We start from the raw sequence: 13,395 nt of genomic DNA on the forward strand, positions 1-13,395 counted from the left end.
AATAGGGGTCATGTGCGTGGCACATGTTGTAAAACACGTGGTCAACGCCGGAGAATGGTGAGTTAACGTCAGAAAGTGGGTTTTGGCTGTCTTGAACAAATTTTTTTTTTTTTTAAAGGTTTTTTTTGGCCAAAAAATTTTTAAAAGGTTTTTTTTGGACAAAAGGGTCACTTTAAAAGGATTTTCTTGACAAATTTTCCTTAAAAATAATACTGTAAAAGTGGTAAAAGTAAAAAAAAAAAATAAATCAATAAAAAAATCATCAACTCTCATCTCTTCACTCGAACTCACAAACCCTACAATTTGAGTCGTTGATTATCAAAGACTCAAACTTTTTGATATTCTTTCATTTATTCTGTTATTCACTCCCTAATTTCATTCCATTGAGGCGATTCCTGTGATTTCCATCCTCCATTGAAGCAGCTTTCTGAGGTAAGATGTTGTTTCTTTTTGTAGTCATCGAATATCAATTTTACAATCTAGGGTTTATCGTTAAATTAATTCTCAGTATGCTCAATTTAGGGTTCATCTAAAGTCGATCATTGAACTCTTGGGGTTTTAACACTGAGGTTATTAAAGATTATAAGCAGCGAATTTGTCGATAGAGAAGAAATTTATGTGAAATTTCAATCCTAATTTGATGATTGAATCAAGTTTGCCGTTAATGTTAGAAATCTTAGAATGGAACTATGATATTTGACCTTTTCTCCCTAAAAGTTGTGAATTTTCGGGGCTAAATTGATAAGTGAATCAAATTTATCTGTAATGTTAAGATGGGACTACGAAATTTGACCTTTCTCCCTAAAATTTGTGATTTTTCGTGGCTAAGTTGACAATTGAACAAATTTACCTCTAATGTTAAGATGGGGCTATGAAATTGGATCTTCTCCGGGCGTACTTCGTGCCCTGGTTCGGTGACGGGCCTGAAATAAAATTATGCCAAACAAAATGCACGAGAGACCGAGCGACATTATGTTAAGAGCTTATGGTTAACATTGTGGTTGTTAACTTAGCTTTTTTGTGAATATACATGATCATAAGTAGGAGTTTACATAACCTATCACCGTATTATTTACCTGTTGTATTCATAGCGAATCATTTCTTGTGTAGAGGCTGGCACCCGTCGATCAACATGTCTACCTTTGCGAAACCAGAAAATGCTTTGAAGCGAGCGGAAGGTTGGTAACTTAAATATTATTGTTTTCTTTGTGCCTCTTCCCTTTTGCCTCTGTTTGTTTGCTTTGATGTGTGCCTCTTGACCCACTTCTAGATGTTTCCATTACTCAAGATGCTTCCTTATAACTTGTACGCTTAATTTATGATGATTTCTTAGGATTTAAATATATGTGCAATTGTTTGGTTGACACTAACATAGGAAGTGGAACATCCTTGGAAGTTCTACTCCCCCACAAAATAGAGGAATTCACTCAATTAGTCCCCACATATCCCATGGGAATTAGTACTTCCTATGTTAAGCTAAACAAAATCTGGCAGTTGCTTAGTAAGTTAAACTTCATGGGGCATTACAACATCATAGGAAGCAATACTTTCCACCACTAAGATGTAACTAAACAAGCACTTACAATAGTTATTACTTGAACTATCAGCCTTCCTCGTTGGATCTGATTTGTTTTGATAGAACCTGCAGTTGCTATGGTGTTGGTGTTAAGTTTAAGGATGTACAGGGTATTTATTATATTTTTTTTGTTACCCTAGGGATATAATTTATTGCGTTAGTTGTTCTACAACTCTTTAGTTTCTTATGATAACCCTTTCGTTCTTCCATCACTGAATGTAAGGCCATTTCAGCTATCTGAGATTACCTATCATCAATTCATATGGCTTTATATTTATTATCTCTATCTTATACTGTATTATAATATAATATATTTCTTGAGTTTGGATTAATTTTTTTTTATCTAATTAACTAATCGCTGTTAGATTTATCCTTTTATTGGCTTCCCTTCCTTCTTTCTTCGGCACATGTGCATGCATCCTTTGATTCTTTGTTATTATTTCATTCCCGTAATGGGAAAACTGTGTTTTGTTTATCTGGTGTATTATGCTGTTTTTCTTGGTTCTCATGTCAAGTTTTTACTTTCATTTATTGTAGAGCTGATCAATGTTGGTCAGAAGCAAGATGCCCTGCAGGCCCTTCATGACGTTATTACCTCCAAAAGATACAGAGCATGGCAGAAAACGTTGGAAAAGATCATGTTCAAATACATAGATCTCTGTGTTGAAATGAGGAAGGGTAGGTATGCCAAAGACGGTTTAATCCAATATCGAATTGTATGCCAACAAGTGAATGTGAATTCTTTAGAGGAAGTAATTAAGCATTTCATGCACTTATCAACTGAGAAAGCTGAGCTTGCTCGTAATCAAGCTCAAGAAGCATTAGAAGAAGCACTTGATGTTGAAGATCTTGAGGCAGATAAGCGTCCTGAGGATCTAATGCTAAGTTATGTTAGCGGAGAGAAGGGAAAAGACAGGTCTGATCGTGAACTTGTTACACCTTGGTTCAAATTTTTGTGGGAGACATACAGAACTGTTTTGGAAATATTACGTAATAATTCAAAATTGGAGAATCTTTATGCTGTAAGTATCTATTTATTTCAATTTTTTTTTTTTTTAACATTGTATTATGCTTGCCTTGTTTTATTTGCGAAGCATAACAATGCTATCTTGGGATGGAAGTATACGAGTCCTCTTTGTAGATATATAATTCTGAATAATGTTTAGTGATTTTTGTTTTGTTTTGTTTTGTTTTTTTATTTTTTTCCTTGAGTATTTTGATGTATAGCTTGAAACTATATGACCGCAATGCAAACTACGTAGAGTTTAATTATATCGTCTATAACTGTTGAACATACTTGCAGTTCCCTCTCTTCCCATTTTTACCTTTTTCTTTTCTTTATTCATGCTATATAGTACAGATGTGAAGCTCTTTGAATTATGGGGTTAGCTTAGGTTGGGTCCAACTTGTGAAAAATCTTAGGAAAAGGTCTTTACATGAGGTCATATGGTTCTAATCCTTTTTTATGGTATGGCTTTTTTCTTGCTTTAGAACAAAACTAGGTTAAATCCCGTGCAATGCACGGTTGTTAAATATTTTTGACTATTTTATTATAAATTTTTTAATATAATGACTTGAGTATTAAAAAATATAGAGTATATTAAAAATAAAAGCATGCAAGAGAAAATATTTTAAAAACATGTAATAGTTATAAACTTATAATGGATAGTTTAATCTTTTAGGAAAAGATTTATATTTTATAGTATAAAACAAACACAGTTATGTCATAATTTATTTTTTCCTTAAGTAACAACAATTTATTTAGAAGGTACTTTTGGCGGGAAATTTTTTGATAATACGTTGACAAGTGTGTCTTAAGATTCGCTTTTAGTAGTATGTAATTGATTACATCTATTGATTGAAGGGAGGGCTAAGTGACTAATATTCATGATAGTATGCTATAACTGTTACTGACCAGGGTATTCGATGATAGTATGCTATAACAGTTTGCCTCATAAGGTGTGTATGTGTTGAAAATTGTTTTTGTTAGTGTTGGCACTTCACTTTTCTGTGAAGGTGTATATATCACACTTGCTGTATTCCATGCAATGTATTCTTTGATTTCTTTCATTAAAGGAATTTTTAATCCTATAAAATAACAAGGATGTCTTCTCTTGATCCATAATTATTAAATTATTAAATTTGAGTTATGCTTATAAGTACTAATCTCGGGCTTTGCTCTGTCTTATGATGCCACAGTAATGATAGCTATATTTTTGTATGCGTGTTTACATGAACTACTTAGGAACTTATATTTTGCTCTATTGTTTTGCAGATGACAGCACATCGCGCTTTTCAATTCTGCAAGCAATACAAACGGACCACAGAATTTCGCAGACTGTGTGAAATAATCAGAAACCATTTGTCAAATTTGAATAAATACAAAGACCAACGAGACAGGCCTGATCTGACAGCTCCAGAAAGCCTGCAGTTGTATCTCGACACGAGATTTGAGCAACTAAAGATTGCCACTGAACTTGAACTTTGGCAGGTGAGGCAATGGCCAAGGAATTTCCTGTGGCAGCATTACTTTTTTTAGCTACCAAACTTGTTTAGAATAATATGCCTGGTTTTTGAGTCACGATATCATATCTTTAATGTTAAACAAGAACAGCTGGTTGTCTCTCTAAATACTGTCTCCCTATGTGATTGCTGGTGAATTTTAAAAGAAAGCTTAACTTTAGCTTTATGTTGTTAGACTCGGCTATTTCTGAAAATTTTCCATGATTTTATCCTAAAATGAAGGGTTGAAGTTTCATACCCATGTTCGAGTTTCAAGGATTTGACATAGGTACTTGAGGTAAAATGTGGAGTCTAAATAACATAGATTTTGACTCATATTTGATGGTTTTACTAATTGAAAAATGAGATTTTTTTGTCACCTTTTTCCAGATCATTTACTAATTATTGATAAAGCGGAAAGGCAGTTGATGATTTTGCATATCATAAACATCAGAGCACTGCCTTTGTTGGGGTTGGTACTATGGGTGAGGCAACAAGGTTGAGTTGTATTCAACCTTAGACCTACAATATTGGATAGATTTGTTTTCATTAGGTTAATTTCACAGCACAGTTTTAGAGTCATTTTCCTTTATTTTCTAATTAGTAGTTACTGCATGTGTGGTTAAAATTTTTGTGCTCTCATTTTATACTGATCTTCTATTGTAAGTCAAATTATTTTATTTATTTTATAAAGCATTTGTTTCTCCTTTAGGAAGCATTTCGCTCGGTTGAAGATATCCATGGCTTGATGTGTATGGTTAAGAAGACACCTAAGCCTTCGTTGATGGTTGTTTACTATGCCAAGCTCACTGAAATATTTTGGATTTCTGGTAGCCATCTGTATCATGCATATGCTTGGCTCAAGCTTTTCTTGCTTCAGAAGAACTTTAACAAGAACTTGAGCCAGAAGGATTTGCAGACGATAGCATCATCTGTGGTTTTGGCTGCCCTCTCTGTTCCTCCTTATGACCATAAGCGTGGTGCATCTCATATGGAACTTGAAAATGAGAAAGAGCGTAATATGAGGATGTCTAATCTTATTAATTTTAATCTTGATTCCAAACCTGAGAGCAGAGAAGTGGTAATTGATTGCTTATCCATTAGCTTGTTTTGTTTATCTTAATATGTGTAATCTACTTTTTGCCTCTAATAGTTCTATTGTTTTAAACTTTTACAGCTCTCACGCTCAGCTCTTCTTTTGGAACTGGTATGACCCCCCAACTGCTCATTGTTTCAGATTTTTAGTATTGAAAACCAAAGAGATTTTGTGGCAGAAATGTAGTCTTTTTTACATCATCTTATCTTGGTTTTTTTTATGTAATTGGCAGGTTTCCAAAGGAGTTATGTCTTGTGTACTGCCAGAAGTGAAAGATCTTTATCATCTTCTAGAGCATGAGTTTCTCCCCTTGGATTTGTCTCTAAAAGTTCAGCCCTTGTTGAACAAAATTTCTAAGCTTGGTGGGAAACTTGCTTCAGCTTCTTCTGTACCAGAAGTGCAATTGTCAAAGTATAGTCTTGCCTTAGAAAAGCTAGCAACTCTGAGGTTGCTACAGCAGGTGCACCATTTATAATATTTTGCATCTCTACCAAGTGTATTTTGCAAATGTACCATAGTACACTGTGCCATAGTACACTGTGCCATAGCTGCCTTCAGTGTCGTTGATATCCTACTTTTGACATCGCAGGCTTCCCAAGTTTACCAGACAATGACTATTAGGAGTTTATCCCAGATGATTCCTTTTTTTGATTTTTCTGCTGTGGAAAAGATCTCTGTAGATGCTGTCAAACATAGGTTTATAAATATGAAGGTTGACCATATGAATGGTGCTGTTTCGTTTAATATTCTGGTAAGCTCTCATGTCTAGCATCTATGCGTTATGTCCATTAGTTTTTATAAACTGTGTGTGTGCGTGCAATGAGAACCAATTCTAGAATGAGAACTGTGAATTGAGAACTGATTTTGTCCCCTATAAGTTAAACAAAATTACATTAAAGTAAATGAATTGATCCAAAAGTAAATATCCAATCCAATTAGACAACTCTCTATGCTTGAATTATAGACTTTAAAGAAGAAAAACACATTGATAATCATTAAATATAAACATTAACAAGAAACTTTTAATTCCCTTTGATATAAAATTGTTTCAGATAAGATTTTTTTGTTTATTATGTTATTTAAGTAGAGAGAAGTTAACACACTCACTTTCTAATTGATTGTCTTTATAAACATGGAATTTAATAATCTCTTGATAAATTTATTAGTAAAAGTATATTCACGTTATCACGTGGGATCTTATTTTCATCTCGATAGGTAGTTTCACATCATCAACTTTTTATAATTTTTTATAATACATATTTGAAGATATATATGCTTAAATGTTGCATTGAGATTGTGTAAAAAGTGAAACATGACTATCATTTAGAAATTGAGTATTAAAAGTAAATTAAATTTATATAGAATTCAATTGAAATTTTAAAATTAAGAAATTGGAAACTAGTGTAGGAATTTGCAAAATTACTAAAATGTCATGAATGACAAGTGGGATCTTTTTCATAATTATCCTTTTCTTACTCCCAACCACCTTATTATTTTCTTACAAATAATTGATTTCACCACAAAAAAAAAAAAAAAAAAAAAAAAAAAATCATAACTATAATTCCCATTTTACCTTTAGATATTTATTTACTTTTAATTAACCAAACCCAATCTCTCTTTTTTTATTCACTTTTAAACCCCACTATCTTGCTATTATATTCACCTTTTAATCAACCAAACCTCACATATGTTTTATTCATACTCTTAAAAACATATGCAAAAGGCAAGTTAAAAAATTAATGTGCGGATGGGGAGGAGTATCTAATTATCTATAGTAACTAAGTAGAACCCCAAAAATGAAATATAAAATGGGGGTTTGTTAACAATCAGGTCTAGAAATTTGAAACGAATTTTGTACTCTTAATTTTTAATCTGATCTTGACCCTAAGTTGCTTTATGTCTGATTAAGCTGAATAAATAACTATTAGGTGGAGTTCATTTCTGTCTGATCGGTTTTCATATGATATCATGTTACCATAAGATATATTTTTAAGAAATGTAGTTCAGGATGTTCAGAACTACTGTTGTCCTTGCTCTGAATTTAGATCTGAATTTGACCCTAAGTTGATTGATTTGTGTGACTTAGCTGAATAGGATCTACGTATGTTGTGCATAGCCAGTTCAGGTATTCCTATCTCGGGTAAACTATGAACCTTTATCCTACTTTTTGATTGATTACTTGTTGAGGGCTTTTGAGTTGTTGAACATTCAGATTTTTTATTATTCTTTTAGGCCTTTTGCCTCAGTTGAGATTTTGGTGTCCATATATGTAGGGTCACCTTGTAAATCGTTTGACCAATCATGATGTTTAATGCAGGATCTTGAATCTGATACCTTGAGAAATCACCTTACAGTGCTTGCTGAATCATTGAATAAGGCAAGGTCCATGATATATCCTCCCCTTAATAAAGCATCAAAAATTGGAGATTCTTTATCTGGTTTAGCTGAGGTTGTGGAGAAGGAACATAAGAAGCTTCTTGCTCGTAAAACAATCATTGAGCAGCGCAAAGAGGAACAAGAACGCCAGCTTTTGGAGAAGGTATGATCATAAATTGGTGTACCTTTCTTGAGGAAATTGATTGCTGTACCTTGTAATATGCAGTCCTGTTTAGAACTGATATCTTTGGTGTCTTAATAGGAGCGTGAGGAAGAGTTGAAGAGACTACAGCAGCTAAAAAATAACGAGGAAGCTGAACAGAAAAGGCTTGCTATTGAATTGGAGAAGAGGAAGATTCAGCGAATCCAAAAGGAAATCGAAGAACGTGAGAAGGAAGAAACAAAAGCTCTGATTCAGGAAAAATTCTCCAAAAATAAGAAGAAACCACTTATTGAAGGGGTGAGTCCCCCTCCCCCCCCCTCCCCTGATAAGACTTCATGATGTTGTGTGCAAATTGGTGTTTAATTTGTGTTTTATGTACTTTATTTCAGGATAATTTGACAAAGCAACAATTGATGGAGTTGGCTCTCAATGAGCAGCTGAAGGAGAAACAAGAAATGGAGAAAAAATTGCAGAAGTTGAGCAAGCAGATGGATTATTTTGAGAGAGCTAAGAGAGAGGAGGCAGCTCCACTAATTGAATCTGCATATCAACAACGCTTGGTTGAGGAACAGCTTCTTCATGAGCGTGAGCAACAGGTAGATTTTAACTTGAATTCTTTCTTCGTACTTGGCACTGTATTATGTAGATACATAGCTCACTAGGTCTGTGCATGGATCGAATATTCGAATCAAAATTTGATTTTAGTTTGAATATCCTAATCCTTGGATATCAGAAAGACAGAAACTGAATCCAATCTGAAAATTTTGGATATCCGAAAATTTTCAGATTTGATATTGATATTAATCACAGTTGGTTAATAACTTAATACTTCTCACTAATTTTTTCACTTTTTTATCGCTAAGTTGCACATTATATTTTAGCAAAAAAATAGTCTTTTTGCAATAAAAAAAATAATTATCAAATGACCATCCAATTTTCACATGAAGTCTAGTAGGCAGTGGATAATACATAATAAAGTCCTAAGTTCAATCATCAAATGACTATTCTATTGAAAATTTTATAAATTTCAGGCTTAATTTTTTGGGTATTGGTTCGGATATTCGATATCCAATTTTTTTCCGGATACCGGATATCCGAAAATTTGAAAATCAATATCCGAATCTGCATCCGATATCCTTTTTACATATCAGATTTTCGATCCGATCTGAAATTTTGGAACGGATATCCAAAAAATCGGATCGGATTATCAGAATTTTGAATTCTCGGATAATTTTGCACAGGCCTATAGCTCACCCCCTATTTAGAATTAACTGCCTAGAAGCTAACATATTTTCCTTTCGAAAATTACCATGACATGAAACATAGTATGAGAAATCAATTTATGAAATGTGTCTGGATTTGAGTTTCTCATTTTTATTTAATAATTCAAAGTTATGAAAGCAGTGTTTCCTTAAACTACTTTTAAATAAGATTTGGAATATGTATGTACATGTTTAGCATCAAGTATCTTTTGAATTTGAACAAACTCTGGCTTTTCAATTTGGACACTCAAGTCTGGACATAGGGGCCTGCCTATCCTGTGCTAACATAAATTTAGATATTGTATTGCAAGTCTGTAATGGACTACTTCTATTTGTAATGGACTACTTCTAGTTCGACATCAAGGGACTGAGTATACTAGGAAAACGATCGAGTGATTAGTTGATTGATTGAATAACACTAATAGCAATAGCTTGAGGCTATTAGTCTCACTAAGCAGCTTGAGGCTACTACTCTCCTTACAAGTTACTCAATTTCTGGATACCCCTCCTAATTTCTCCTACTACTCTTATACAATTAAGCTTAGGAAATACATGTGAATACTAATCACTAAATTGGCAAAACAATCTTAGACATAGAGGAACTTTGCTGCTTGGTTTCCTTAACTACTTCTTAATGAGATTTGTCCTCTTGTATTTTGTTGTGGTTGATGCTGACTTCCTGACCGTTGACTCCTGGGTTGGGGTTGTTCTTTTTGGATTTTCGAGAATACACCTTGATGGGTCGGGTTTCACCATGATCCATCACAAAGTCCTTTCACCTGTGTCGGGGGTTAAATTATCTTTTGGGGGCCACCATCTCTGTCAATCTTGATCTTCAATATAATTATTCTCTTTTTGATTATTATTATTATTATTAATTTTATTTAAATTCTCATATAATTACTGTTAAACCTTTTTTTTTTCCGAAGAATTCAAGATATTGCAAGCAGTTTAATAGTTGGCGTGTAGGCAACAAACATTTTGGGGAGCATGTAGGCCTTGTACCTGTTTGTCATATGGCGGTAGTGGGTGGTTTTTTTTTTTTTTTTTTTTTTTTTTTTTTTTTTTTTTTTGGTGTGGGGGGGGGGGGGGGTGGGCGAAGCTAAGATTTACACTGAACGATGAGTTTATGTGGCATTTGGGTCTAATTCAGGTTGGGTGATTTTCTTTGATATGACTTTCCGGTAGATTTCAGGTTCGGGTCAGGTCATTTTCGGTTCTATTGCCAATATGCTTATTTTAATATAGTAATTACTTTTAGAAACATTCATTAGCAGGTTGGATTGGGTATAGGTCAGGGTGAAACAGTAATTTCGGGTAAAGTTTGGGTCTTGGGTCAGGTATGAGTCTGTTTTGCTATGTCTAATTATGCGCTCAGCAGACATGTATATAACTGTATAGATATATCATGTGTTTGTCATAGTCAAAGTTATGAAGTGCTTATGCTCTCTTTAATCCTGGGAAACACAGGTCTTTTGGTGCTTAGTTTTTATCTTCCTTTGGTTAAAAAAAAGGATTTGTGGGAATATATGTTGTTTAGTATGGGACAGACATTCGACTGTGTTCTTTCAGTCCATATCTTCAATTTTAGTTAGTGTGCCACACCAGTCTTGGAGACTTTTGATATCTGTATGCTAAGATGCCCAAAAAATTACTTAGTTGCCTTACTATATTTAATTCTTATTTACTGCTCAAAGGGCGTATGCTATTTTGGCCAGTTTCAGATAATCTAATTAGTCTTGAATATAATGTTACAGCTTGAGGTTGAGCTCAGCAGGCAGCGTCATGATGGCGACCTTCAGGAAAAGAATAGACTTGCTCGTGTAATGGAAAACAAGGTTAGCAGCTCATCATAATAAATGCTATTGATTTATTTATGTGCTTGTTATCACTTGTCAGGCAAACTTGGTTTTTGCCCTTAGATACTCCTCAGTTCCTCTTTTTTTTAATTGCAAGGTTTCACATTTCATGTTTTCCAATGCTTAATTTTAATACTTCCTCCGTTTCATAAGTAGAAGTCTATTTCCCATTTTTCACGGGAATTAAGGAAGTTGGTTGGGAGTACAAATATGCATGTGTGGTTAGAGAGAGATGGAGAAAAAGAAAAAGTGATTGAGAATTATTGAAGAGATGGAAAGAGAAAGTGTTGGGAATTGATGCCAAAAATACAAAAAACAAAAAAAAAAAAAAGAAAAAAAAAAGAATGACAAATCATAAAAAAGAGGGTATTATTGTCAAAAAGTACTATCTATAAATAGAAACAGGCTTCTAATTTTGAATACCCAAAAAAGGAAAACAGGCTTCTAATTATGAAACGGAGGGGAGTAACTCTGTGTTTTATTACGTGCTCCATTTGTCCATGCGTGGAGCCGTGGAGTTTTAAAGGAATTGTAGAAAGTAATAAAATATCATTGAAGTGGGGTTTGTTGAAGAAAAAAAAAATCTAAAAAAGAAAAAGTGAGTGTAAATGAGGAGGATAGATAATATGAAAAATATTAAAATATGATTTGAGGGGGGTCACTAGTGGGGAGGGAAATAGTAAAATGTTGTCAAAAGTTTTCTAAAAAGGGAAATGGAACAAGTAATAAAATACAGCCGCGAAAGGAAAGTGGAGCAATTAATAAAATACAGAGGGAGTATATCTCTAATTTTCGGTGTGTGGAAATCATAAAATTTGATATTATGAGAGTTACAAATTGAATCTTTCAAGACCCCACGTGATTATATTTTTTCTAAAGTTATAATCATTAATAGAGTTATAGAGTCAAAATGGATTGTGAATAATGCAGAAGTTAAAACCGTGGCTACTAAATAAAAAGGAGGAAGTATTATTGAAGTAAATGAGATGTACTTGTCTTATATTGTCATTTATATTATATGAGGTTAATGATTGTTTCTCATCATCCCTCTTATCCTCAGAAAATTTTCCAAGAAAGAGTGGTGGGTCGCCGCCAGTCTGAATTCGAAAGATTGAGACAAGAACGGGAGGAGCATTTCCGTCAAATTCGTGAGGCACGTAAACAGGAAAGGGTAGCTCAGCGGAAGATGCTTTTCTATTTGAGATCAGAAGAGGAAAGATTGAACAGGCTGCGTGAAGAGGAGGAAGCACGGAAGCGTGAAGGTCTGAACAGCTTTTATGGCACAACAATTTTCTCTCAGCTTACAACCTTTTTAATTTTTTGCTAACCTAGTACCTTGTTGATATATATGTACTGAACACTTGTTGCTTATATATTTACCATTTTATGCATTTAAACCTGCAGAGGCTGAGAGAAGAAGAAAGGAAGATGCTGAGCGCCAAGCTAAGCTGGATGAAATTGCAGAGAAGCAAAGGCAACGAGAGCGGGAACTTGAAGAAAAGGAGAGGCTAAGAAGACAGCAGATCCTTGCTGGTGAGGCTGCTCGGTCTTCTGAGGCTTCTCCTCTTGCCAGGCCTCAGGCAGAGGCTGTACCTGCTGCAGCAGCAGCTTCTGCTGCTCCGGCTGCTGCTGCTGCTGCTCCAGCACCTACGAAATATGTTCCGAGACACTTGCGGGAGAAAGCTGCTGTGCCAGCCCCAGCTCCAACTGCTGACAGGTGGCGAAGTACTGATCGCCGTGGTTCAGGTGGGGGCAGCTCAAGGCCCACTTGGTGATGATCCGTGTGGCTTAGAGTGTGGGTTTTTCAAGGCCCATTTGGTCATCAATTCGTGCTCGGGGTTCTTAAGCTCTCTGACCACTTCTGTTGCAATTAGACAGGCCAGACAGTGCATGGTTTTGTTCCTTTGAAACTTCTTTGTGGCAAATGGCCATTCTCAGAGTTTACTCTTTCAATTTTGTTTTCAATGTTCGTATTTATGCTGATTTATACTGTATTAACGAGCAGCAGAGTATTAAGAGGGATGTTGCTAGTGTTAAGACTATGAAATGTATTTTTGTAAAACTTCTTCAGGCATCTCGTATACCTAATTGACGACTTTGACGTGCTTTCTTTTATTATTGAGCTTTTTGATGCCTACCTTTTTGGAGGATGGAGAACTTTTTTTTTCGGATATTTGAGCATTTTTTTTCTTCAAACTACTCCCTCCGTCCCTTATGGACAAATTTTAATCCCAAAATGTTCATCCCATTTGCTATTTCCAACAACCATTAATATTATTTTTTTTACCAAAATTCCCTCTAATGTGCAACAATATTTTTGTAAATTTAAGTTTTCCATGTAAAATTTGTTTTTTCATGTACTTTTATTACTTTATCTCTCTACCTTTTTGCATATTCAATGTCAATTTACCTTTTCAATGTACTTTAACTATTTTTATTTGTGTTTATTAATTCCCGTGAAAAATAGCCATAAGGGACTATCAAAAGGGGACGGAGGGAGTAATAGCAAATTCTTACCTATCTAGACTTATCATTAGTATGAAGGTATTAACCGTATTATC

At 34.4% G+C, this 13,395-nt stretch overlaps 1 protein-coding gene across 1 annotated transcript; it reads left to right on the forward strand.

The window, feature by feature from the left end:
• The first annotated feature begins 264 nt into the window (after positions 1–264).
• Positions 265–12,984, forward strand: LOC145639118 (eukaryotic translation initiation factor 3 subunit A-like). The gene is made up of 14 exons (XM_081690281.1): positions 265–432; positions 1,111–1,178; positions 2,114–2,598; positions 3,852–4,067; positions 4,791–5,159; positions 5,256–5,285; positions 5,407–5,634; positions 5,764–5,925; positions 7,492–7,713; positions 7,813–8,010; positions 8,103–8,309; positions 10,733–10,813; positions 11,895–12,096; positions 12,239–12,984. Exons 2-14 carry the CDS (start codon positions 1,133–1,135, stop codon positions 12,607–12,609), a joined length of 2,817 nt encoding a protein of 938 aa, XP_081546407.1. The 5' UTR covers positions 265–432; positions 1,111–1,132; the 3' UTR covers positions 12,610–12,984.
• The last annotated feature ends 411 nt before the right edge of the window (positions 12,985–13,395 follow it).

Source organism: Chenopodium album, chromosome 7 (assembly GCF_948465745.1).
Source record: "Chenopodium album chromosome 7, dcCheAlbu1.1, whole genome shotgun sequence".
In the NCBI taxonomy this organism is placed as follows: domain Eukaryota; kingdom Viridiplantae; phylum Streptophyta; class Magnoliopsida; order Caryophyllales; family Amaranthaceae; genus Chenopodium; species Chenopodium album.

Excerpts from the sequence above, each read along its gene's own strand:
- LOC145639118 (XM_081690281.1), top strand. The coding sequence starts at position 1,133 with ATGTCTACCTTTGCGAAACCAGAAAATGCTTTGAAGCGAGCGGAAG. Across the intron at positions 5,635-5,763 it reads CTCTGAGGTTGCTACAGCAG|GCTTCCCAAGTTTACCAGAC; the intron begins GTGCACCATTTA and ends TTGACATCGCAG. Across the intron at positions 10,814-11,894 it reads CTCGTGTAATGGAAAACAAG|AAAATTTTCCAAGAAAGAGT; the intron begins GTTAGCAGCTCA and ends TCTTATCCTCAG.